General features: G+C 36.6%; 1 protein-coding gene across 12 annotated transcripts in view; it reads right to left on the reverse strand.

The window, feature by feature from the left end:
* The window catches only part of MBNL1 (muscleblind like splicing regulator 1), a 204,542-nt gene that overhangs the window by 127,773 nt on the left and 50,007 nt on the right, over window positions 1-26,762 (reverse strand). For 5 of the 12 annotated variants that reach the window (XM_042903544.1, XM_042903547.1, XM_042903543.1 and 2 more), the window contains exon 2: window positions 20,380-21,427. The exons of 5 other annotated variants lie outside the window; for them this stretch is intronic. In XM_042903544.1, coding sequence (XP_042759478.1) covers window positions 20,380-20,553 — 174 coding nt within the window. In that variant the 5' untranslated portion in view covers window positions 20,554-21,427. Of the gene's footprint in view, window positions 1-20,379; window positions 21,428-21,651; window positions 22,827-26,762 lie in introns of those variants that run through there. 2 more of the 12 variants (XM_042903546.1, XM_042903552.1) reach the window with 2 other exon arrangements.

Genomic DNA, 26,762 nt, shown 5'->3' on the forward strand with positions numbered 1-26,762 from the left:
AAAGCACTTTACTAACAGAGAGCTAATATTGTTAGAAAAATAACTGTATTGTGCCACTGCACCAACCAATTATCATTCTCCATTAGGGACATGGGCTGTATATACAGCCATGTTTCAGGAAGCCTGAGCAGTTCCCTATGTTCTGCATGTACAAGATAACATACAAAACATGGCATGAGGGCAAATAAAGGCCTGTTTCAGAAATTTACAAGAGAACACAAACAATCCACTATAATGCCAGAGCAACTTAACTGTTTGAGTCCCACCATAAATGAAGGATTCCTTACAGAAACAGTGTATATGTTGCTATCCAACAAACGTCCCATTCCAAGAAAAAAAATTCTCTAAAGTTGAATTTAAAAGCACATAAAGTCTGCTCAAAATTATTGGTCATGGTCAGGAAGAAACATTGCTTTCAATTCATGAAACCCTTAACAAATGCCAAGGCTATACCGAACACCATACGTACAGAGGTGATTAATGTAAGCTTCCCATGCCTAAAGAGCTTATAAGCTAGTGGGGAAAAAAAGAAACATGAACAAATGAACTGTAAAATCAGGTACAATGTGATTCATTCTATGATATGTAGAATGCTAGGGAAAAGTAGAGAAGAAGAGTTAGTCGTTTCATAGAGTATGTCTCTTTTGATAATTACTGTACAATGAGAGCCTCTTAGAAGTAAGAGCACAGAGGAAGAATTAAATTAACCTGTCAACTGCAACCACAGGTTGGGTACAGATGCAAGAGGTTAGCAAACAAACAAAAAGCGTCTGGAAGAATCCACTGGCTATTGTAGAATTTAAAACATAGAGTATTATATATGTTACTATAATTTTAAACCATGTCCTGTATATCCTTTTATTAGTTTTAGAACAAACTTGGGTATATACATACATACTTTTTTTTTTTCAAGATCCTGCTATTAAACAGCAAACACGGTAAACCTTTAATGACACCAGTCATCAAGGCATCAGAATAGTCAAGAAAGTAATCCACCTTAATAGCAGTAAAAAGCAGTGACCTGACCTGAATAGCAGTTTTCATCAATCAGGTGTGTCAGTAAGGCCATTTGAGAGAAATGGAAGACAAGATATTCCAGTTTTTGCTCTGACCTATTGACTAGTCATATTTAAAAGTTCCTGATGAGCTTAGGATCTTTATGACTATAATTGAGCCCTAACCTCACTGATGGCTCCTCAGTTTCCAAATCAGTAAAAAAAAAAAAAAATGAATTGTATGACATTGTTTCTAAAGACTCTTCTAACTGCAATCCTAAGAATCTAGGCATCACTAGAGTTCAATAGCGAAAATGACAAAGGAAAAAAAAAGCTTACCTCTAAATATCAAGCAAAATCCTTGAACATTATTACATAAACAATCCTTTAAAATGAAAAAAAATCTTAAATTTAGGCAACAAAAATGTCAGGTTTTCCATGGAAAAACCTAGCACCTGAGGTTTTCATTCTTAAAATTTTTATAAAGCTTCACTTGCAGTGGAGTCTTGACTACAGAGTGATTTGCCTTCACATAGCTTCTCTGGTCAAAACTTACTCTACGTGGAACTAAGGCTAAATCTCAATTTTCTTTCAAGTTACTTCAAAAATACTAGAAACACTTCCAACAGTACACATAAAAATGAGATTAGCAGGTTAAATGCCAAATTTTAAACATTAACCTCATATTGAAAAATGACAATAATCAAGGGTACTTAACTAGCCAGGATATTATAATTTGCAAGCTGGCTGCAGTCTGTGAATGACTGCAGAGTGTCTTTTATTTTTTTAATCTGTATTGATTTTATTTCTATTCTTCAAATTGACATAAGAGCTAGTCATGGCTTAGAAACCAGATTTGCAGCCTGTCCTTTCAAAGATCTATGCAGTAATGATAAACCCCGTGGTTGGAATCCATTCAAGCTCACACTGAGCCCTGTCACCCGGTGAAGACTTGCTGTTGGACAATGCATCTTTTCAAACCACCTAGAAGAGTGATTTTCCATAGATCAAGCCCTATTTTCATTCAAATATAGTTTAAAACCACATGGTGGAATAAATTTGCAGTAATTTTATTAACCTAAAACATTTGATCTTTAAGTTTATGATGATGCGGTGTTATTTGTGCTACTAGAATAAAAAAAACAACCGTTCAAGAAATAGAATGGCCAATGTTCTGCCACGATGGTTGAGCTAAAATGTACAATGATGTCGCATCATTTCTTGTTGACTTTCAAGATAATATTCATTAAATAATTGGAAATGTATGAAGCAGTATCCTTTTAAGGAGTTTTGTCATAAGAGAAACACATTTTAGTGATCAAATCACTTTCAGAATGTTGATAACTTGAGATTTCATTTTTCTTCCAACGATGACCTGTTTTTCTCTAGAACAGTTACTCAGAAAAATATTTTCAGCCAGTCATAAGAATAACTTCCTTAGAAGCCCTTTCCTTTGTACTATTAAACAGTCTGGAAAATTGCTTGCTTGACTCATTCATGCTGTCAAAATATACTACAGGCTAAGGCTGACCATCCATTTTCCATTTCCTACAACAACACATGCAATTTATGTATGAAGTTCCAAAGCTACAGCATTTGGGGTCTCAGTACCATTTTCATGCATTGTTAATTTGTAAAACTACATCCACACAGAACATATTTGCTATGTCTGAGGACTACCACTTATGCAAGAAAAGTTTCAGACATTTAAATCCATTTTACTCAAAGGTAAAAGGTCAAATGAACAAAAGAAGGTCCCTAAGTGATAACAGACTATCATCGCTTTTAACTTCAGTGCTATAAATAATTATCAATCAGAAATTCGAAGAGAACATAGAAGAGTTATTTGGAGATTACTCTGTTTGGAGTTATTTGCAGATAATAAATAAAATACGTAAGAAATACAAAATTCTGTACCAAAAAAAGGTTATGAAGTCAACCATGTGATCACTGAAACTCCACATTTGTGGACAAACATTACAAGGCTTAAAACTAACACTTTTTTTTTTTTTTTAACCAAGTGGTTATTATAAAAGACATAGCAACATGAAAAACACACAACATATGGAAACCTGCTAATTGTAATCAACATACATCAAATAGCATTTTTTTTAGGGAACAGAGATCATAGGGAATGTCATTTAGAGAGAAAAACTATTCTTGAATCTGAAACCTAATGGGGACATCAATGAAATGCAGCGACTCCATTTTCTAACTATGAATAAGAAATTACTCAGTAGGTGGGATTATTTTGTTTTTACCAATCATGTTTTAAAATTTATCTATGGTGCTAATCAGAAAGTAAAAGCCAGCTGTGTGTGAGAGAGTCTGGAGCATGCAAAGGTTTCCAGATGGTTCTATCCTTAGGAAAAAGAACACACATCTTCTATGTAGATTGAGAAGTCATGGCAAAACTACGACGTTCCCTGAATCTCTCAGCAATGTTAAAAGAGTGTTTGTTAACCAGGAACATAGAGCTGTTTAAAAATATATCTGGCTCTGTTTCTTGGTTTAGAGATTTCAACTGAGTAAGTCTAGGTGGTAGCGCAAGTGGTGGGGGGAGGAGGTGAGGAAGGGGGAATATACTTTTCCAAGTCTTTTTTGCTTTGTGCCGGAAGCCTGGAAAAGTACCCGAGATGCTGTTTGGCACACAGTGGGCATGCCACGTAAGCTGTTGACTCACATGCAATTAAGGGAATCCTACTGTTAGTATGGTCGATCACTAGGCAGGGGAAAGGTTTGGGTCTAGTAGGTATTTGAAGGGTAAGTGGTCCAACTGGCACCATCTTCTATACACTCTCTACATTCAATGCTGAGCTTTTCACATTTCTACTGTTAACAAGTTGTGAACTTGCAGGTCGTTTGAGGCCGGTATTTTAATAGGCATTTAAAAAAAATCATAATTGTTTATGTTTCCTCATTCTTCAAAAATCAAATGCTAGCCAAATAAACCAGAGGTAAGAAAAGGTTGTAGATCAAAAGCCCTGGAAGATATTAACATAGGGACAGAGTGGTCCTTCTTCAATCGTTCTGAAGTAAATATATTCTGAAAATGTAAGCAAACAAACTTTGAGGTCATAATGCGACTAGGAAGGATTAATAAGGAGCACCTTTATTGACACGAAAGTCACTTTCATTATCAGTATCTCAGTATTGTTTCCTGACCTAATATTTCTGTAAAAGAAAGAGAGAAAAAGAGAGAGACAGAGACAGAGAGAGAACGCACAAGTGCATGCTCTTCGACTGTTGGTATTATCTGTAGAGACTTGTCTGCTGGAAAATGTTTCTTTAACTTTGGTTTGGCTCCTACCTTGGAAGCTGATGGGAAATAAAAACTTTTCCATGGATTAGAGCCAACTGAGCTGCTAAAACAAAAGGTAACATTCATCAGAGAACCATGGTACTATGATCTCATTCTGAGGGTTAATTTTTTTTACATTAAGTGTGGGCTGTCTAAAGTTTAGAAAAGTCAAACAATTTATGTTAAAGAAACTAAGTAAATATCAGCCTTATCTTACATGCTGTTATATACACCGAAAAATATTTTTAACTATGAAACATGAAACAGTAGATTAAAAAAACTCATTTGATTCCCAAAAAAAAAAAAAAAAAAAAAAAAAAAAACTCATTGGTTCCTAGCTTGATTATTTCACTTAACTTTCTCTTTTCACAATCCTCCCAAAATGTGAGTACCCCAGACAGGTATACATCCTACTTATTACTTCTACTTATATTCAATAATATGTAGTTTCTTCATGAAACCATTCTTAAAGAGAAGTAAATTTTTATCAATAAAACTTGAACATCTGAGGGTGCTACCCCCCCTTAATTTTTAAAAGAAAACCCCAGGTTTTACACATCTGCTCACTAAATATTAGATGACCATTTAATTCCAGGAAGGCCTCAGTGCATAATTTTTGGCATCTTCTAAAATGCTGAAAACAAATTTTATTTTCCTGTCCTTCTGTACTTTTTCCTGATTGTTTCACATGTTAAAAGCCTAAATAGCCAACTCAATTAAATAGACTGGAAGCATCTCCTTTGAACATATATTTGATCCTTTTTCAACATCAAGTAATACAACTAACTCAATGCCACGTACTAAATCAATGCACAGAATGGAATGGGTAATAATCGATATCCTTAACAAGAAGGCAGTGGCACGGCTTAGTAAATCAAACTGTAAATGCACAATTCATATTCTGAATTATATATAACAAAAATGCACACACTACTGCAAAGGAAAAGCTGAAGCTAGCTTGTAGGAAACTAATAGGCTATATTATGCCTGAAGAACCAGTAAAATCAGGAGGCTGGGTTTTTCTCTTCTTCCTGCAAAAAGTGTATACTCTCCTATTTCAAACCAAAGTCAAAAGTCCCAGGCTTGTGAATTAGGCCAGCACCTTTAAAACCTTACAGAGAAAGAGACCATTTTACAGGGCTTGATTTGGATCCCTATCAATTCTGAGTCGCAGTGAAAGGGGGAAAATGAGGATGCGGTAACTAGAACATCATGGACTTGGCTACTTCTTTAAACCTTTGAGGAAGTAAGTGGTAGATATTTTACCAAGTAAGCAACTCTGTATGGGCATAGAACGAATAAAGTAGGGATAGTGCAAATCATGAAAAAAATGGGACTTTAATATTTAATCTGCTACTCTGTGCTGGTACGTTACTGAATAAACATCAATTTTATTTTTGAAAAAAAGTCTTAGGTGAGTCTTTTAAGAAGAAATTTACATAAATAATATAGTGTCTGAAATATCAAATGTGAATTATTTATTTTAGACCAGCATAGAGCTAAAGAGGCATTAGTTTTAAATGACATTAAATTTGGAAAAGCTGGTTACAACCACTTTTTCATTCATGGATAACTGCATTTAGAAATGGGTTTATATGCACAGACAATGATACAAACACTGTATTTCACTAATATTACCCCACTGAGTTCAACGTCAAGTGATACACATGTTGAGAGGTTAAGGGGTATTTTCTCTTGGTAACAGGTAAGTGAAAAACCTAGTATGTGATAATGCACATTTATACATCAAGATAAACATTGATTTTTAATTTTTTTTTATCAAATAATGGATAGATACCTTTGGTACAATATGCAAAATGGGTGACATTTTATTCTGACCAGAGGCACAGTTCCTCTTAATAGGGGCGGAAGGTTACGTAGACTGAATTTCAGCACCGAGATCAGAACAACACTAGCTGCTACCACTTATAGAGAATTTACACAGAGCGAGACACTGCATGAAGTGACCTGCATTATATAACCAATCTCACTGAATCCACACGAACCTTCAAAGCAGGTATTCTTAGCCTCATTTTATAGAGGAGGCGCAAAATGACTGACACAAAGTCAGTAGGAAGTAACTGGTGAAACCAAACCCAGATCCAGCTGAATTCACACTCTGAGCACTTAACCAGCTCTTACTCTTTGCCATAAATGTTTTTGTGTACAGCTTTTACAATTATTCCAAAGATCCCACTTTGATTCAAATTCCAACGTAATGTTGGGACTAAGTGAAAACCACCAATGGCCATATTCTCATTATTGCTGGCACAAGTATTTATTTGCTATAAAGTAATATTCATTATAAATTTCACCCCAAGGAAAAGAACACAGAGGCCAATCTCGACATTCAGAAAACACCAATCAAACAATCAATCAAGCCAACACTAAAGTCAATTCATGAAGAAAATGCCTAGAGAAATAAAATCAAAGGACAAAAAATACTGCTTTTTCCTGTGATCAATTTTGTTCTAGACACAAAATAAGTTTGACTTTTATGCCAAGTTTGAATTTATATATCAAAGACAATTTTGTCAAAAATCTTTCTAATTGGCTGTCTGACTAAATTCATACATTCAAGAGAACAGCCCAAAGGCTTGGAGTTTCTCTAAGGAAAAGATCCTTATAATACTAGGTATTGATGTTAAAGGTTGTCTTTTTGTGGGCGCCTAGATGGTTCAGTCAGTTTAGCTTCTAACTTCTGCTCCAGTCAAGATCTCGGGGCTCCTGACAGGCCACAGCCTGCTTAGGATTCTAGCTCTCTTTTTCCCCTCTGCCACTCCCCCACTTGCACCTTCTCTCTCTCTCAAAATAAATAAACTTAAAAAGAGAAAGGTGTCTTCTTTCTTTTCCCCATGCTATCATTCATCCAACTGAACTGCTCTGTGAGGATATGTATTTCCCACAGAGCCTTTTAAACCATGTAATGAACACTAATATTTGAGATGCATCTCTTAGAGGCACCTGGGTGGCTCAGTTGGTTAAGCATCCGACTTCGGGTCAGGTCATGATCTCACGGTTCATGGGTTTGAGCCCCGCATCAGGCTCTTTGCCGACAGCTCAGAGCCTGGAGCCTGCTTCAGATTCTGTGTCTCCCTCTCTCTCTGACCCTCCCCTGCTCATCTCTGTCTCTCTCTGTCTCAAAAATAAATAAACATTAAAAAGAAAGATACATACATCTATTAACAGTCCAGGATTACAATTTAAACTGATATATACTAAATGCCCAGTAAACCCAGGTATTTTACATTCTTAAATCCATGTTTTCCTGAGAGCAAGCATGCTTTCTGCAATATCACAAACAAAATGCAATCAGTGGTCCTAATATTCACAAAGTCATTTTTATTTCAATTACACAGAATGCAAAAATCTTAAAAAGAATACTGTGAAATATTTTACAATTAAGGTATACAAGGGCGCCTGGGTGGCACAAGCATCCAACTTCAGCTCAGGTCATGATCTCACAGTTCATGGGGTTCAAGCCCCGCATCGGGCTCTGTGCTGACAGCTCAGTCTGGAGCCTGCTTCATATTCTGTCTCCCTCTCTCTACCCCTCCCCTGCTTGTGCTCTCTCTCAAAATAAATAAACATTAAAAAAACTAAAAATAATTAAGGTATTCATATGAAAACATTTCCTCTCATTGGATCTAAATATTTCAGCAATATTAACATGGCAGGTATTAGGCAAATATACAAAAAACTAAAATGGACTACTAAAATTTCATTCCTAGCTAATTTTTAAAATATGATTGTTTTAAAAAAAGTTATTATAAATACCTTAAGTGACACATCAAACATATAGACATTACAACACAACCCATTGCAGAAGAGGCAGGTGAATGGTTTCCTCTAGATTTTAATTTTATAGAGCATAACTTATAAAGACTCATGAAGGCTTTTAAGCATATTTTTTGCACTTTTCCAATATTATCATAAATGCACAGTAAAACTCTTAGGAATGAAATCTCAGCCTCTCACAAAACAATGTCTCATATATTAGAAAACTATGACTTCTACTATTATTTTAAATAAGAAAGCATATTCTATTTTATGCAAAAAGAAAGGAGAGTTATGAAATGAAAACCTTACAAGCTTTGTCCTAGAATCCTGAAATTCTCATTTGTTTTTTCCCAAAGCATCCTATTATTCTGGTATCAGTCTGGCAGGGCTTACAAAATTCTACCTGATCTAAGGCTTATGTTCTCTATATTATCAGACTTCTAGTTAAAATTCTAATACAAATTTCCCATCTTAGGTGAAAAAATATTATTAGTGATTATTCAGGGATGATGGTTTTCTGAATTACGAAAAAGTGTGAGTGATCATGATTTAAAAAACAGAGGTGTCTTAAATGCAAGCAATTACAGTGACTCAACAAATACTTGCCCAATTATGTCCATCACTCTAACATGTGGACTCACAAATAACAAACGCTGTATTTCATACACATGAGATCACGGTGCCGTGCTTCATACTACTGCCAGCATAAACAAGTTCAAGTTAGAGTGAAGGCTCAAAGCTCAGCCTCTGAAGACAGGCTACCTGTGCGGAATCCCAGCTCAACTGCTTCCAGACTGTGCAACTCTGGACAGATTATTTAATCATTCTGAGGTCTCCGCATGTTATCGAATCAATACATAATGATCAAATCAGGAAGTAAAATTAACCATGTCTATATGTGTTCCCTAAAAATCAATCTGACTCTAGTTGATCTTGGTAAATGATAGATCCTGATGATGGATCCATGTAAAAATCAGTGGTAAACCCATTCTGCTTAATACAAACACACGGTTCCTCTTGCACACACATAACCATAGTTGAAACTTATCTGCTCTTCCTACGCAGACTATGTAAGAGTTTCCAATGTTTTTCTTAACAAACCTCCTCAGACACACATGAAGACATTTACTGTCTACTTATGTTTTACATGGGCAAATTTGTGGTCTACTGGGAAATTTTAAAGAACAGAAGAGTTAAAAGAATGTTTTATTATTCTATGATAATTTTAATCTTCATTGTACTTCTCTGAAGCTGAAAAGCTATCAACACCCAAAAAGGCAGGGGGGGCTTATGAGTCATTCACCCATGCAGCAGGATTGCCCGTCATAATGTCTGCTACAGAGCAGGCTATAAATGACGAAATGAGGAGGAAGAATGGATTGTTTCCCTTTGGTTGATATGCAGAAGTGGCAAAACCTGTGGTCTGCAATTTCTTTAAATTCGTAAACTTTCAGTATAAAAATATGTTTCTGAAAAAACATTTCTCCTCCAGCATTATTTATCCTTAGTGAAAAATACAGAAGCCAAGAGTAGCTCAGAAAGATTTTTTAAAATAACAATTTTGCATTTCTCACTACACATACTTAATCCATCGTATGTTACATGTTAAGCTACTATACGTTAATTATAGTTTAAATGCTTTGTGGGAGCTACCTAAATAAATTCCACCAGGCAAAAACCTGCAATGTAGATGACTCTTCTTCAGTGTAGGCAATGACTCGTTAGTTCATCTGAATGTAAGCTGACCTGTGTGTGTGTGTGTGTGTGTGTGTGTGTGTGTGTGTGTGTGTTTAAATATACTGGATTTTCTTATGTGGACATTTTGTTTTCAATTTACTACTCTGCTGTGATTCATGGAAGGCAATGTCTTGCAGTAAAAGTTCATAATAGCAAAGAAAAGTTCAACAAATAAAATCAGGATGATAATCTTTTCTCATAGCTAGATTTAGATTTCATGAGTTTCCACTTAACCATGAAGAGATATGAGATAACATGAAGAAAGATAGTTCATTCAGAATACAGATCTTTCTCAACAGGATTCTTTATATAAATAATGAATTCTTTAGTTACTTCTTTCTTCACGGTTCATTTCTGTGTTGTCTCCCTTAAAGGAGAAAAGGAGAATTGTTTTATGAAAAGCAATGTCATCTACCAAAGAGGAATCTTATTTCTGGCACAATAAATTCGGCTATGTTTTCTCAACCCCTTCCCCCCTTCTTTTTTTTTTTTTTTTTTTTTTTTTTTTAATTTGGCCCATTTGGTAAGCCAACACTCTTTAGTTTTAAAAGCTTCCTGGGATTGGGAGATGTAACTAGACTTATTTTCAGTCTATGAACGATTTTAGAATATTAGATGAGCAAAGATATCTGAAAGCAAATTATCGTCTGAATGCAGTAACATGGAAAAGAATGAATTACAGATGTAATTTATCCGTCACAAGCAGATCCTAAACACTGATTATGTCCGTGCTTGTGCAGAAAATTGAAAATGATAGAAAAGCTCCCCAGCTTTTCTAACTTTAATTTTCCATGTTTTACTTTGTGTAATTTACTGTCAACTATTAACAGCAGATGCTTCTTGCCTTATTTGAGAACAGCCTGGACATAAGTATAAGTGATTCTGAAACCCAGAAGCCTTACACAACAAGCCTGAATTTTATGCAGAGAGATCAATTCTAACTTAACTAAGGGCTGCTGGAAAGGAGGTGGGTGAGGGGTGGGCTAAAAGGGTGATGGTAATAAGGAGGGTACTTGTTGGGGTAAGCACTGGGTGTTATAGGATTTTAAGTGATGAATCACTAAATTCTACTCCTGAAACCATTACTACACTATATGTTAACTAACTTGGATTTAAATAAAATTTAAAAAATAAACAAAATAAAAATAAGTAAAATAAAAAAAAAAAAACATCAGCATTACTTCAATAATGTTAGAGTCTAAAAAAAAAAAAAAATTCTAACTTAAGGCACCTGGAGTCCCATGGGGTCTTAAGAAAACAGAGTACTGGATCTCAACAAACAGTGAATCTCAACCTAACGCAAACAGAAATTAAAAAGCAAATATGGTTGGGGCACCTGGGTGGCCCTGCCAGTGAAGCGTCCGACTTCAGCTCAGGTCATGATCTCGCAGCTCATGAGTTCAAGCCCTGTGTCTGGCTGTGTGCTGACAGCTCAGAGCCTGGAGCCTGCTTTGGATTCTGTGTCTCCTTCTCTCTCTGCCCCTCCCCACCCCCCTCTCTCTAAAATAAATAAACACTAAAAAAAAATTTTTTTAAGTAATGTGGGGCTAAAATACAGGTGGTTCCCAACTGGCCAATGATGATCCAGGAACAGCAGTCCCAGTTTGGTAGCCCATGGCTGGGGGAACGCTCTTAATAGAGATTCTTCTATTCATCTCTTCCCACTTGAGGTCTGAGGGTTAGTAGTTGTGAGAGGGAAGGGAGGGGTAAAAGGAAAGATAAATCACCAGAGACATTTCTGTCTCCCTCCCCTTAGTTCCTTTTTCACAGACCCTCCAATTGCTGTGGAGAAGTTCCCCCTCCAAATTCCATCATCACTAACATACTGGTTTCCTTGTTAGCAATTAGCCCCTTAAAGACTTTTTCATATCTCTCCCAAAGTATGACATAGAAGTGTTTCAATTATACTCCTTCCGGAATACTCGTCCCCAGACCTGCTATATGCCTTTCTTCTCATATCTGGGTCTTTATTGCTGATCCTTTCACTACACTCTGTGATAAAACAGCTAGAAAACAAAATATAATACATGTATTTTTTTTAGTTTTGATATTTTCAGGATCCACCAATGCTACTAGTAATTATAAAGCAACAGTATCAAAACAACGGCTACACTTTAGAAAACTTCAGGAAAGAAAGAGAAAGGGAAGTAGCTGGTCACTAACATTAAGTTCCACAGTGGACCAGACTCACAACCAACAAGCTGGGCATTTGAAAAGAAAACAAGTTGAGCTTTTAGGGTAGGCAGGGGGCAGGGGGAGGATTAGTTGGAAGATACTGACAAAGAAGTCTTCCCACCCTGAATAAACTTTGGACTATAGTTCCGCATCCCACACCATCTTTAGTCCCTATTGATTGTGAGCCACTGCCCTGCTGAAAGCCAGTCCTGGGGAACAGGAGCAGCCCAAATATGGAGCTGGGGAGCCTCCTGCACTGCCTTGCAGAAAGTGTCCCAGGAGTTTGGGGAAAACCATCTCTCCTGCATGAGGCCCAAATGAATTTCTGGAGTACCAAACTGAAATGTGAAATGTATCTTTCCCATTCAAACAGTTTGACAAGGCAGCTGAGGTCTTTGATACTGGTAGTACTTATGATGTCTGATAAGATGGCCCTCATAATGCTTCTGTGGAGCTTCCTGGGTTTTCTTATAACCATATTTTCCAGGCTATTCTTTGCACTGGACTATAACTGGAGCATCCTCTGGGTTACCTGGCTTCCCAGGGCTGGCCTAATCACTTAACCACATTGCTTCTATGGGGAAATGCTTTCTAAACAATGAAAACTTGGAATATGGCTTTTTTTTTTAATTTTTTGTATACATTGGGCGATGGCTATATAGTTTCTACAATGACGACTTATTTAAGATGATTAATTTAAAACCTTTTTCCTACATGACCACGTATTTGGAACATGTAATATTTGAAAGGTGGGGGCATCTGCTATCTTGTGCTATCTTATACTCACTCATTGATCTATTTTTTGACCTAAAATATAATTATTTTTGAGTATTTGCCATTTTAGGGTATATATTGTAAATCTGCCTTAAACATTAATTTTTATTCTTATGCACTCCTTTGTTGGATCCTTAGGGATATGGATATGTAAATTAAGAAGCAAAGTTTTACAGGAAAGTGGTCAAAAGTACAGGCTGTGAAATCAGGTTACCATGCTTGGAGTTCACATTTTACTAGCTGAGTGACCTTGTGCACATCACCTAACTTCTCTGTACCTTAGTGTGGTCACATGTAAAATCGTAGGAATATCAGTAACTGTCTCAAATGAGTTTTCTGTGAGGACTAAATACTATGAAAAGATAAAAAGCACTGAAAATACTGACCAGCATATAGTAATTTTCAATATTACTTCATTTAATTTCATAGAGGAAGTAAAAATAAAATATATTTGTGGAAGAAGCAGAATTAGATATTAGAGTAACTACAGATTCTTCTGTCAAATAAAATCACTTGAGACCTGTTCTTATGATATGCATTCCTGTTATAGTTCAGTTATAAATAACAATATATAAAAATATGTCTTGGCAAAGCAAAAATAAAAAATAATTTTGTTTTTCTATATAAGTAAAAATCAATCCATGTGTAATATGCCAGGTTTTATTGACTAAAAATATCATGACTTCAAAGGGGGGGGGGGGAAGACAACTCTGGTTACCCAGGACAGTAGACTGATGATAGGTTTGCCAATATATGAATATATAAGTTTCTCTTCAGAGGTGGCCTCCCTCAGCACCCCACCCTCCATACCTAGGTATTTTTCAGTGTGAGTTACTTGACTCCAGATTTTTTCTGGAAAAAAAAAATTCTGTAACTCTTCCATCCCAGGGACTGCCCTCCTGAACGACCATTCTCCCCTTCTACCTTATCCACCCAGAGGCACAATTTTAATCAGGACAACAGTAAAAGACTATAGTTCCCACAAAGGAGCAAAGGAAGAAAAAAAGAGAGGAGGGGCAACCAAGAAACAGACTCTTAACTATAGAGAACAAACTGATGGCTACCCGATGGGGGAAGGGTGAGGGGACAGGTAAAATAGGTAAATGGGATTAAGAGTACAGTTATTATGATGAGCATATAGAATTGTTGAATCACCATATTATACACCTGAAACAAATGTAACACGGTATGTTACCTGTACTGCAATTAAAATTTAAAATTTTAATTAAAACAAACAAACAAACACAAACAACTATAGCTCCCAGCTATCCTTGCTACCAAAATCAGCCACTGAGAGACAAGAATAAATCACTGGGAGAAGCTTAGAGGGCAGGGCCACTGTGCAAAGAAACCTCAGGAGGCTAAGCTGTGGTTTCCTTTGCCCTCACCTCTTTCTGCTTCCTGGAATGAAGATATGATGGCTGGTACTGTGTCGGACATCTTACAGTTTTGAAATAATCCTAAGATTGGAACCCATGTGCTCCTCACAACTTAAGGGTGAAGACACCCCAGTTCTAGTGACTGGGGAGTCATCACAGACTTGCACAACCGACTAAAAAATAAACCCTTTATCTGTTTATGTCACACGCCGGGGAGGGAAAGGTGCCTCTATTACTCAATGCTGGACACAATTCCTTAAAGACAAAATATCCAAGTAACTTCTCCATAACTCCATAGAGAAATATAAAGAAGGATCAGACCCAACAGTTCCGAAGCTGGACCATTAGGAAGCTGGAAAGAACCAGAGATAACACAAGGAGAATAAAAGCCAGAGACTGCCAAGGCCCAAAGGTATCCAAGAGACAGCCTTTCAATCAAATTATAATCCAGGAGGACTTGTAACTATCAGTATTTTTCAAAACCCAAGTTCTTATAATATAGAAAGTTTTATCTCAAACAACAAATCAGACTTTACTTCAAAGTGATAATCTTTCAACATGTGCCAAAAGAGAATGAATCATGCTGTAGGTGATGTGCATTTCAGGTTATTTGCATGAGAAATATATATTAGATAAAAACTCTGTAGTTGTTTATTATAAGTGACTATTAGAATAAGATATCCTCACCAGAATTACTCATTTATAGTGCAATTCACAAGGAAATCACTATTCTAATAATTGATTATACTTTCAAACAGCTAAGTAATTCTAAGGAGCCTTTGCTTTTAGTTACTTTTACCAAAGTTTCTGCATATTAACAACCATCATTAGTGCTAAATCAAAAACCATCTCTTTAGTTAATCCACTTCCACTGACTTAAAATTTTTGACCTGTTAATATAGAAAATTGGTCCCTTATCTAAAAGCATGGAATGTGTGTTTGCCAAAGTTAAAAAAAAACAAACTCAAAATTTCCTCAATGCTATGTCTTTGTAAGAAAATAAACTTTGCCTAAGACTGTGGGAAGGCAGATACATTGCTCAGCATGAAAGGTAACAGATTAGTGATGTTGATAGCTGAAATCCTCTACTTATCCTTGGCAAGGAAAATGACAGGATAAGCTTCCCAAACGTGGTCCCTAGGTGTCTGTGCTGGAACTGAGAAACATTCAATTTCTCACCTCTCGCGTGAACTGTGAGTATGTCACACACATCCTGGATGGAAGATTGGCCCATGCCACATGGACTGTTTTAAGTCCATCACAGCCTTATACATGGAATTGTTTTGAGGCTATTTGTGGAGACTCAAAATTCTGCATTAGTTCAGAAATCTAAATTACAATCAAAGATTGAACTCAATTCTTAGTGCCACATTGCTTTAGGTTTAAATTGTTTGTCACACCTAGGAACTGAAGGAAGGTTTAACGAGAAAAAGAGAAATAGAAGCAGCGTACCAAAATCTTATGAAAGGAAAAAAATAACTAGTTTTAGAATTAGTGCCTTAAAGTAGCATGACTCAAAACATGACTTGAAATTTGTCCAAGTTTAAAAATCTTAACTCATTTAAAAAATGTTTTTCTAAAAAAAAATTCTAACTATAAGAATATAAATAGGTAAGTGAATAAAATTGTAAGCACTATCAAAGCAGCTATAACTATTGAGAATTTCATTTAAAAAAAGATGCTTATCACCGTGCATTCACAGGGTATTCTTTACAAAGCTGTGAAGATTCTGCTCGGGGAATATAATTTGAACTCGTACATGATACGCATGGCTTCACACGTGATGCCTTATAGTTAGTTCATCTCCTAAGTTATAAGGGGAAACAAGATAGTCCTGTGTCAACCTGTCACTGAAAGACACTGAATATGTACCTACAGAGTTACATGTATACATAATCATCCATCCAAGTTTTTCATATCACATGGGAGATGCCATTAACAGAACAAACAGTAACAACAACAAAACGCTTAGTAAAAGTTACTCCAATTAGGAGCCTACTACATCAAAGTTTTGATTCAAGATTTGCAAATATCTGAAATTTGTCTGAACTTCGCAAAAATCACTTTGGCAGGATTATCAAGTAAGCCAGTTTAAAAGATATGATGAAAAGACTATGCCAAGAACTTAGAGCAGCAGCAACACAGGCAGTTGGCACGTTGAAAATACACTGTGCTCACAATGGAGGACCTCCTAAAATATAACTATAAAAACCTTCAGGACCACTTTATAATGTCCAGTTATGCCACCCTGTCCCTGTGTGACCAACTAGACACTTGATTTGCCTTACTGGCTCTAAATTTTCCAGTTGCTCATTTACCTGGATGTTTACGTATTTGTATATCTCCTAATAGCTGAATTCAATTATTCTGCTAGGTCGTTAGAGGCTCTTTAAATGTGTTCACTCAGGATCCTTGATTCCATGCTGCTCTGCAGTGGAATCTGACCCCTGATGTGTCTACAACAAATCTGATTGGCTGTGCTACCTGTATACACAAACGTGTATAATAGTGAAATGAATCCTTAATTATCTTAAACTGCGTAATTTGATAAGAAAACAAGTGACTAAAGTTTTCAAAGGTAAAAAAAAAAATTGCTAGATTTTCAGAAAATAGACAGTAAATATAAAGGTTACATAGCCCTTCCTCCAACACCTGAAAAATGGACGGACATTTGAAAAAGAATAATTCAGTAAGCAATAGTCATTTTGAGTTGATCACATGGTGAAAACATATTTTTGTGTTAGCATAAATTACTTGACATCACAATAAAATACATTCTGTAGAGTTTCTTTAAATCAACTACCTATGTTTTAGTTGAGCCATTATTACTGAACAAAATAGGTAACTTGCCAATTTACTGTTATTTGAATCATTTCTTAAATACAATATTCTAATGGCAGCTTTCAGGGTTGACATTTTTCTTTCAGTTTTTTTCTCTTTGGTATCCCTTTCACAAGTCATAAGGAAAAAAAAATCCTTTACAGCATAAAATAATCTCTTTTCAAATGTTCAGGGTGTCTGAAACAGCCAAAACACTCAAATCTACAGTGTGTAAGCAATCTAATTCTCAATCTGAATATATTCTTAGACTGTTGTAAATTGTTATTGCGAGTATAAAACCAAAATTAAGTTAGAACGATCAAGCGCTTAAAATATTGTTTAATTTATAAACTAACACACATTATTACAGCTTCTGCTCTCTTATTGTTACCATTCTATTCCCAACATACTTAATATATACATATATTCCTAATTATCATGTATTCTGACTTTACTTAGCAACACATCTATTATGACAAAGAATTCTGTTTTCATGTAGTAAATTTAATCTAATTACTTAAACTTTGAAATCAACAATACGCCACTGAAATACCATCAGCTAATTTTCTTCCTATTACCTTTAGTAATATGCCAACTTATTTCTTTTGCATAAATACTGTCTTGAACTGTTCAACTTCTGTTTTTAATGAAACAAATTCTCCTCTTCTAAGTAGAAGTCTGCTATGGACGTAAGTCACCTGGGAGCCTGGCCAAAGTCTGAAACAGCACAGCTGAAGGGTACAGCCATTTCACAGGGTCCTCTCAGAGAGTATTTGGTTTGCTTTCCTAACTTGCTAAAAATAGTAGATTACACAGGCTACCTCCATCTCACGGCTCAAGAAGTCACAAAAGGCTGGACTATGGATTGTAGACATACATACAACACATTTTATTAAAAAAGTGAGAATATTACATGTTTTCTAAATTCCTTCCATTTACTCTCCGAGACAACACAAATGATCTAGTGGTTATTGGCATGGAATTATGCTCCTAAGGCTTCCAAATTTCAGAACTTCAAGCACGAGTCATGGAGTTACCTTAACTGTTTTAAAATACGTTTTTGATCTATTTTAGTCACCAAATTGAATACAGCAAGACAGCTATCTAAAAGCCAGGACTCTAAATACTGTATTAAGAATCACAGAATGTGTTAGTTATAAATACGTGTCTACCAAAGGTGGGTTTGGAAACATGAATACTTAATTACATATTCAAAATGTGTTAAATGAATTCTTAATATAGTCATTTCACTAACATTTCAGGAGCTATTGTTCCTGCTATGAACCTCCACACAAAGTTGTGTTTATGTTTTTCCTCTTGTTCAAATCAAAATATTTTACCAAGTTTTAGACACTATAAATTAAATTTTAGTTTCTCATAGAAACAAAGAATGAGGACAAAGTTTGCATTGATTAGCTGCTATAATGCGTTCATTTCATAAGTAAATTTAAATCTTAAAATTACTTGCTATTAAAAAAAAAAAGTCCTTGATGTGGCAGTTGAATCTTGTTAACCACACAGCAATGCTGCCGTTTTACTCAAAGGGAGCCTGTTCTGTGTCCACAAGTGAGCAGCCACTAAAAAAATATTTTGAGATGGAAAAATAGCAACTGAATTTTAATGTTTCACAATGTTTCCAAATGCTGGGGAGGCAGGTCTTCTGTGAAACCACTCAATGTCACAGCCAAGTTTAATGTCCTTCATTTTGTAGCTACGAGTGCACCATCAACTGTCTGTAGGATTAAAAATTGGATTTACTAGTAATTGGGTCAAAACAAGGTTACTTATGGACACAGCTGGTTACCGACAAGGGTAATTAGCCCTTTGCCCCTCATTTTACGGGTCCCCGTCTCTAATTACACCTAAATTCAGTCAGCAGGAATTTAGGAATACATAGTCACAAAGGTACAAACCACTGTGCCCTTCATTGATGCCTTTCAAAGGAAAGAAAAAGGCCTCATGGTAATCTATAACTTCTGGCTTATTGATCTTTAGGACTATAACATTAACAATAATATAACACTATAAGATATCTTTGTTGTTGTGAATGCCTCCTTTGATATCCCACTCTGAAGAGAATATCCTTGAGTCTTTGGTGAAAACTTTAGCAAAGTAAGCAGCCCAACTGAGCCAAGAAGCAATTAACTGCAATAGACAACTCATAAGCTAACCCATATAACAAACACATCAGGGTGAGTTATGAGTTAACGTTTGGGTTGACTATATCAGTTAATTCACCCCATGTTATTAAAGAAAGCATTTTTATTACAATAGGAGGTTTTGTTTTGTTTTATTTTGTTTTGTTTTGTTTGCAAAAGACAAGATGGATGTACGAAAGTTTTACTTCCCTACAGATGCAGAAATGATAGTGACTCCTGTCTCACAGGTTCAAAGAGTGAATTATACTGACACATTAGTATTCAAAGCCAATTCAATTAAAACCAAGTAAGTAGAAAGTACCCAGGGATCTTCACATTTCTAGTCTTGACCTTGCATGTCAGAATAAGGATACAATATCATGCTACCTTTTAAAAAGCCCATTTTCAAACTTGACACCTGAACTACGAAGCAATGACATTTTTGAATGTCAAGATACACTAAAGTGGATCTCTCAGTACCATGGTGCCCACAAAAGCTTAACTTTTAATACTTCTAGCTGAGACAGTTACAAATTTTAAAATAATCAGGATCCAAAAAAAATGAACTAAGTTATTTTACATTAGAATTTTACAAACTAAAACAAAACAAAACAAAACAAAACAAGCCTCCAAATAATAGTACTTAAAAGTTTCCACTCATTTATAAAACTCAACATTCAACAAAGTTTATGCCTCAGATAGGGTACTATAGCAACAGCAGCAGAACCTTACTTCTATATTTTCCACAAAATGCATTGATTCTGGCTTTAAAATAATATGCTTATACAATAAAAAGGAGACCCATAATATTAAAATGTTAATATAAAAAGTCTATCCAAGTTTTACTGCCAGGAAATCTGTTCTTTTACAAAGGTAACAGCAACTTTACAAACAAGGAAAAACAAATCATCTTCATTCAGCTATTGCCATGGCCTTGTATAGACCATGCGTATGCTAACACACATATTTATCTACATTTACTATTCCTATAGAAATCGACATTGCTATGACTAAGTTAAAAGTATGCGGACACTTTCTGTTTTAGAAAAACATCATTACATCAAAGGACTGATAAAGTTATTCATAACAAACAAAGTTTGGCCAGAGTTGGTGCCATTGCTTCTCAATAAAGTCCCCCACCCCAAAAGCATCCATAAGAAGACACCATAGAACTAAACTATTAACAAAGCAATCCATAATTCCAAACTCAGTGGACTATGTGTCCATATCCCCTTGATTCAATCATTGTGTATCCTTAAAATAATATAATATTTACTCACTTTCAATGAATCAAAGCAGGCGATTACTCGTCCATTTTCAACTTGGCAGCTTTTCGAAGGATGTGCAAATTTACATTCCGTGTCTGGCCGTGAGCAAGTCCCCCTTTGGAACTCTCTACATACTTCCAGTGTTAGCCATTTTGTGTCCCGAATTGGTGTGACACTAACAGCCATGTTTAGATTTTACAGGTAGTTAAATTTTGCAGTGAAACCAACAGACCCAGCCCCCCACAAAAAAATAAAAATAAAAATAAACCCAGCAACAACCAAAAAAAAAAAAAAAACAAAAAAAAAAACCACCAAAAAAAAAAAAAAAAACCTCAAAAAGCTGAACTGATAAGACTGTAAAAGGCTGATGAAAATGTCCCCTCCAAAATACTTTTTTCCCCACTCCCTGCTTTAAAAGTACATGGAAAACTGTGTTGTCAATATCAAGGAAAAGATCTCCCACTAGAAATTCACAGCATGAAACTGTTAATTCAAGAGGTTTTGGTTTACAGAGAAATACTAGAATCGTAAGTAGATGAACGTTTAAAAGTAGGGCCTCGGATCAGCCTTGTGCTCTCAGTAACCCCTTCCCAGTGCCAATTTGGAGCCCAAAATGCAAGCATGAAAACGTGGCAGACCCTTTGACACCGAATTTCCAAGCTGCTTTCAGCAAAGTTGTCTGAAAGGGAATCTCCTCACAGCTGAATTTGCAATGGAGTTTGGTGGTGCAATCGGTATTGATTAGTTTGGCATAGACAGATGCAGCAGTTTAGAGCAAATCGAGAAACTGATTTTTTTTTTCCTCCTTGATTTCCTGGCAGAAGAGATCTGACTTTTTCAGCAAACTTTTCTTTTAAAACTAAAGCAGCCTAGGGCAATGCCAGATACTTAGAGCTTTTGTCTTGATTATAAGTAGAAATGGGGGTGTCTGGGCTAGAAGTGGAGGGTGGATGTGCTGTCGTCACAGTCTAGCTGGCAGCAAGCAAGGCAAAAGCAGAGACTGCTCTAGAAGCGGGTCCAAGCAGCAGAGACGTCAGGAAAGGCACTTCTTAGTACCAACCTGTAGAAAAAAGAGATAGGTTAAGATTTACTAAGTAGCACTTCACTGATGTCCTACAGTATCACAACCTTGCCATGTGCTACCAGACTAAGTAATATTCAAGTCAGCTTCTCTCTCTCTCTCTCTCTCTGTCTCTCTCTCTCTGTCTCTCTTTCTCTGTCTCTTTCTCTCTCTCTCTCTCTCTCTCACACACACACACACACACACACACACACAATACTTACAGTGAGGCATATTGCAGCCAGCCATCGTAGATTTATTAAAAAAAGGGGCCGTTTCCCCTTGTGAAGCAATGCATGATAGAGAGATAACCAATCACAGATAGTGTTGCAGCAATATTCTGGGCAGAAAGCCAATAGTGTGGGTTGTCTTATGAAAGGTCGCGCCTGTCAGACGTTCATTACTATGCTATAAGCACAGAAAATGTCCATCAGATGTGACTTATTCCACTGCAAGAGGACGAGCATGTGGGTTTTGAATTTACCCAACATGCAGTTAGTGGACTAAACCATGTTAGTTTCAAAACAGCTTCCAAGACAAGTCCAAGCACTTGAAGATCATCGCCGGGGAATAAAAAGCAAGGTTTAAAAATTGCAGCTGACTTCCAAGCTGCTTTTCCCTCCGGCTCTGCGCAGGGACGGGCACTGAACAGCCTGCTCCTGCTGTCCTGACACGTGAATAAAAAAGGAAAGGGGTGTTTACAAATGGTACATTCTCCTGACCTATCCAATTCACTTCCTTCTAAAGCCCAAGTCCTGCCCCTCCACTGAAAGCAGCACTCATACTGTAAAACTATTCCATTCAGCCGGCAGACACTTTGTCAATATATCACAGGCGGGCGAGATAGGAACAAAAGCATCCTTTATTTGAACATTTTTTAAGCAGAAGCTGAGGTCATGTGGGGGAAAAAAAGGAGTGTAGTGTTGTCAGTGTGTCTGGCAAATGTGAAGTCAACCTCAGGGGGGAGAGTGATTCCATCGCAGAAACATTAAATATTAAGTGAGCAATTTGATTTGGGCAGCGTGATGTACTTCAGAGGTACGGAGGAAGCCAGAGGTTGGGGGCTGGGGGATCCCCTGTTGCCTAATGATCTATGAACTGGGAAGTACAAGACTGCTCGTTATAGCAGGGTATTTTTGCTTTTAACAACTTACTTTCTTTTTCAGTCAGGATGGAAAAACTTTCAGAAAATGCTTAGTAGTTATAGAAACAAAACTACACGTTTCTTTTCCTTTTGAGTGTTACCAACAAAGGAAACAAAGCTTCAATAACTCCAAAAGTTTCACACTCCAAAGAGGCAATGGCACAATATAATAAATAGTGTTTGATCACACTTGCTTCTTCACAGGCCAAATACGGTCAATTGGAAACTGGAATATAGAATATGAATGTAGAAACGTAGAACATATATATAGACAGATAGATATCTAGCAGAATTTTTAAAAATTTATTTTAGGATTAATACAGCCACTCTTAATACTAATTAAAAAAACAAAAACAAAAAAACAACAGATACCAGGTAGGTGAAATACTGTAGTAAGACTACAACTTTTGAGAAAAGTTCTAAAGAACCAACTCATACCAATGCTCAAGAAGTACTTTTGTTTTCAAAAAACTTTCTGGTTCTAATTTCTGGTTGTAGAAAAACAAAGTTGAGTCAGTCGTAAACTCAAAGATTCACCCACCCTTCTGGATCTTTGCTCCACATTCAGAATTTCTCAACTATTTTGGACCTTCAGCATGTACCCATCTGTGGTCAACAACCCCTGTTGTCTTTCCTGCTAAAATTTTCAAGCACTTCACCTGCAACCATACACCTCCTTTGGAAGCCAGCTAAGAGATCACTTCCTCCAAGAAACTTCCAAAATGTCGCTTTATCCATCCCTGCCCACTCATCATTAACATGTCTTTTCTGAATTACTTTGGCATCCCTATACAGTGTGTTGTTTGCTTATATGTATGACCCACGAAACTATATGTTTCCCCAAACAGAAATAAACCCACTCACCTCATAACCCCAATGACCAGCACAGGCATGGAAAATGTATGGAGCTCCATAACTTGGGTAATTAAAGGACTGATTACTATATCTGTACTGGAATGACCTCTAGGGTACAAAAATATGCAAACACATGCATGAACAACCATATAAACACATGTGTAACACCACACATGAACACAAACACACACCTGAAAACACACACACACACACCCATCAGTGTCTCTATCAATTACTATATCGCAGGGTCACTTAGACCCTCCTGCTGTGTAGGAATCCTCCCCCAGCCCTGGACAGCTCCCTCTGACATTCCACAGGACAGCTTTTTGAAAACTTCAACACTTTCAAGCCCCTTCTCTTCCATATTCTGCTCACTAACAGCAGACAATGATCTTCCATGAAACAAATATTTCATAGTCAAAACAGGAGCCCTTAGGCATGAACTCCCTGTCACCTTCCTGCCACCCATTTTTACACTATCTTTCTGCATCTTTCTTTTGGTCTCCCAGTTGTCCCTCCCCTTGCACACGGTCAGGCTTCCACCTTCACTCGTTCCTTCTCAAAACATCTTTCTCTTCACATTCCTTCTTCTACCTTCGAATGACCTGCCTTACCTCAACTCTTTCTCTCGGTCCTCAACATGCTGAAGTAGCTCCAAAATAGAGGAGGCGGCAGGGAAGGAGAAAGGGACCCCGCCTAGCTATGCATCCTCCCCTCCCTAATACTCTTAATCAGCTGTTCCCAGACCAAGGGCTAAAGAGCCATCTACACATGCCGTTCTTCTGCTTCTTCCGTTTTGAATCTGTATCACTGTGACCTCCACACTCATTACTTTACTGTTAAGCAATGGCCGACAAAACTCCAAGTGAAGCCAAATCCAAAGACTATACTAGTCTTTATCTTTACTTGACCTCCACCAGCTCCCTGTTAAAGGTTTCCTCTCGTCTTGAACTGACACATTCTGTCCTTTTGGTTTCTCTCACTGCTGCCCCTCTAGTATCTTCCCACATAGAAAGGAGCTGCCAGGAGCTGGGGAAGGTTCTTGGCACATGCCATGCTGTTGTGGGCTCCTGGGACTTGTTACGTGCTAGCCCTTTGTTTGGTTTGACAGGTACGTCCTCACCCCTTCAACCTGGTAAATCTCTTCTCCTTGTTTAAGCTGCTATTCAAATATCACCCTCTCTCTAAGGCTGGGCCAACTATGCCAAACATTGTTCCATCTCAGGATATTCTCAGTACTTTTTATCTCGTGGTGCTTTTACCCCCAAAGTTATAAATTCCCTGACAACAGGATCTATTGCCATTTTTTTTTATCCCAGTTCCTGGAATATAATAGTTGTGTTTAAAATATTTGATAAATGAATATTTTATTCAAATTGACAGAATAGACATGTATATAAAGGACATGTCCCGAACAGCAAGGAAATATTTCATCATGATCTATGGGGACCAAACAACATGAGAAAGGATAATGGTACCCTCAGAAATACCTTCGCTGGTTGGTGGTTATGTCTAAAGACAACCACAGAATCAATTTCTAAAGCTGATTATTTTTCCTTTTTGATATGTTACAGGCTTAATCTCACGCATAAAATATCCTTTAATTAAAATGCTTGCAAATGGGTATTCTGGATATTTTTATTTTCTGTAGCAGAGATACTCTAGTCACTTCAAAAAGGGTTATCAACAGAATTACAGATATATACGTATTGGTAAACTGAAAATACTACTTACTTGTAAAATATATAGGCAAATGTGATAATCAAAGTGTTTACAGTTATCTAGGCACAGAGCCCGAGCAATCAAAATGGACACCAACCTTTATGATTAGTGTAGCTGCACCTGCCAATGTGGGTTCCAGTCCTTGATACAGACCACCAGGGGGTAATGACCTGAGATTATACCTAAATTGCTGATATCAGATTATGGTCTTGTACTCTTTCTCTTTATTCAAACAGAAGGGTTTCAGGGAAGACTGGAAATCTTCATAACTGAAGGTTTTGGTAAATTAAGATGGTATAGGATTTGGATCAATACTAAATTTCCAAAACACTGTTTCAACTAATAATGGATTTTTATTCTATAGAGAGAGACAATGTTTAAAAGTATGTGGGTGATGTCCAGATTGTGAGAATTATTACAAACATGTTTGCTCTAAAAATGTGTTGTTTGTAAATAATTACTGAAGAAAATATTTCTCCGGTAAAGATATTTACTAACAGATAAATTGCTTCTGAGGTAAATTTATGACCTATATTTTGACATATTATAATAAACTTCCCTGAACAAAAAAAAAAAGATTGGAGAATAGTTTTACTGTAAGAATCAAACTTTTTAAAAACCTACATAATAAGCCCTCTTATACCAAATGATCAAATCCCTAACACTAAAGAGCTCCTCATTATGCAACACGTCCTACAAATAAGTATATTCTGCCATAAGAACCAAGAACAGTGCACTCTCCTTGAGTGATTATCAGAAATCACATATACTTTCTACTTTAAGTTATGAAGGGAGAAATAGAATAGAAAGGAAAAGAAGAAAATATAAAGATAGAGGAAAGGAAGCTAAGAAAAGGACCAAGGATAAAGTAAAAAAGTGTGGGAAATTAGTAATAATGAATCTCACAGCAACTGATGCATATTAGCATTAAAAAACTGACAGCGGATGGCTTCATATAAATATCTATTTACGGGTTGCATACATACTGCAATAGAGGATAAGCAGACACAAGGCATGAGTATGAAATTCTGTTTTGGAGAACTGGATGGCCTCTATGAGCATGGTTAAATTTCTTAGTCATATATGTATAATAATCATTTCAGTTCTTCTGAACCAAATACAGGCACTTCGGTCCTACTGCATCCCAGACTAGTTAGCTGGGAATTTGGGGGACTTTTTTCATAAGCTTTTGATTTTGAAACAGCTTACATATTGAGGAAGTTAACAGAGTAATTACTTGAGGGTTTGTTTTTTTTAATTTATTAAGACAGCTTTAATCTAACTGGAAAAGATAGCCAACTTCATCATCTAATGTTCGAAGGTGACAAGAAGCGGCCCCTTGCCCCAAACCATAACTCCCCACCCCACCCCCACCCCAGGATCACTGATGTCAACAAGTCCATAATTAGCAATGCATTACTTCAGGGAATTAACTCCTGGTACAATTTTGCCCAGGGCTTGCCCCAAATATTAACAGAGATTTCAGTATACAAACCAACTAATCATTTCAGGAAGCTGTACAGCCATTTCTCTACTCATTAAGGTACTAAATAGAGTAACAAGGCCATTAAGTTATTACATGGGGAAAACTATGGTCCGAATGGGTTAATGCAG

Source organism: Panthera leo, chromosome C2, assembly GCF_018350215.1.
Source record: "Panthera leo isolate Ple1 chromosome C2, P.leo_Ple1_pat1.1, whole genome shotgun sequence".
Lineage (NCBI taxonomy): Eukaryota > Metazoa > Chordata > Mammalia > Carnivora > Felidae > Panthera > Panthera leo.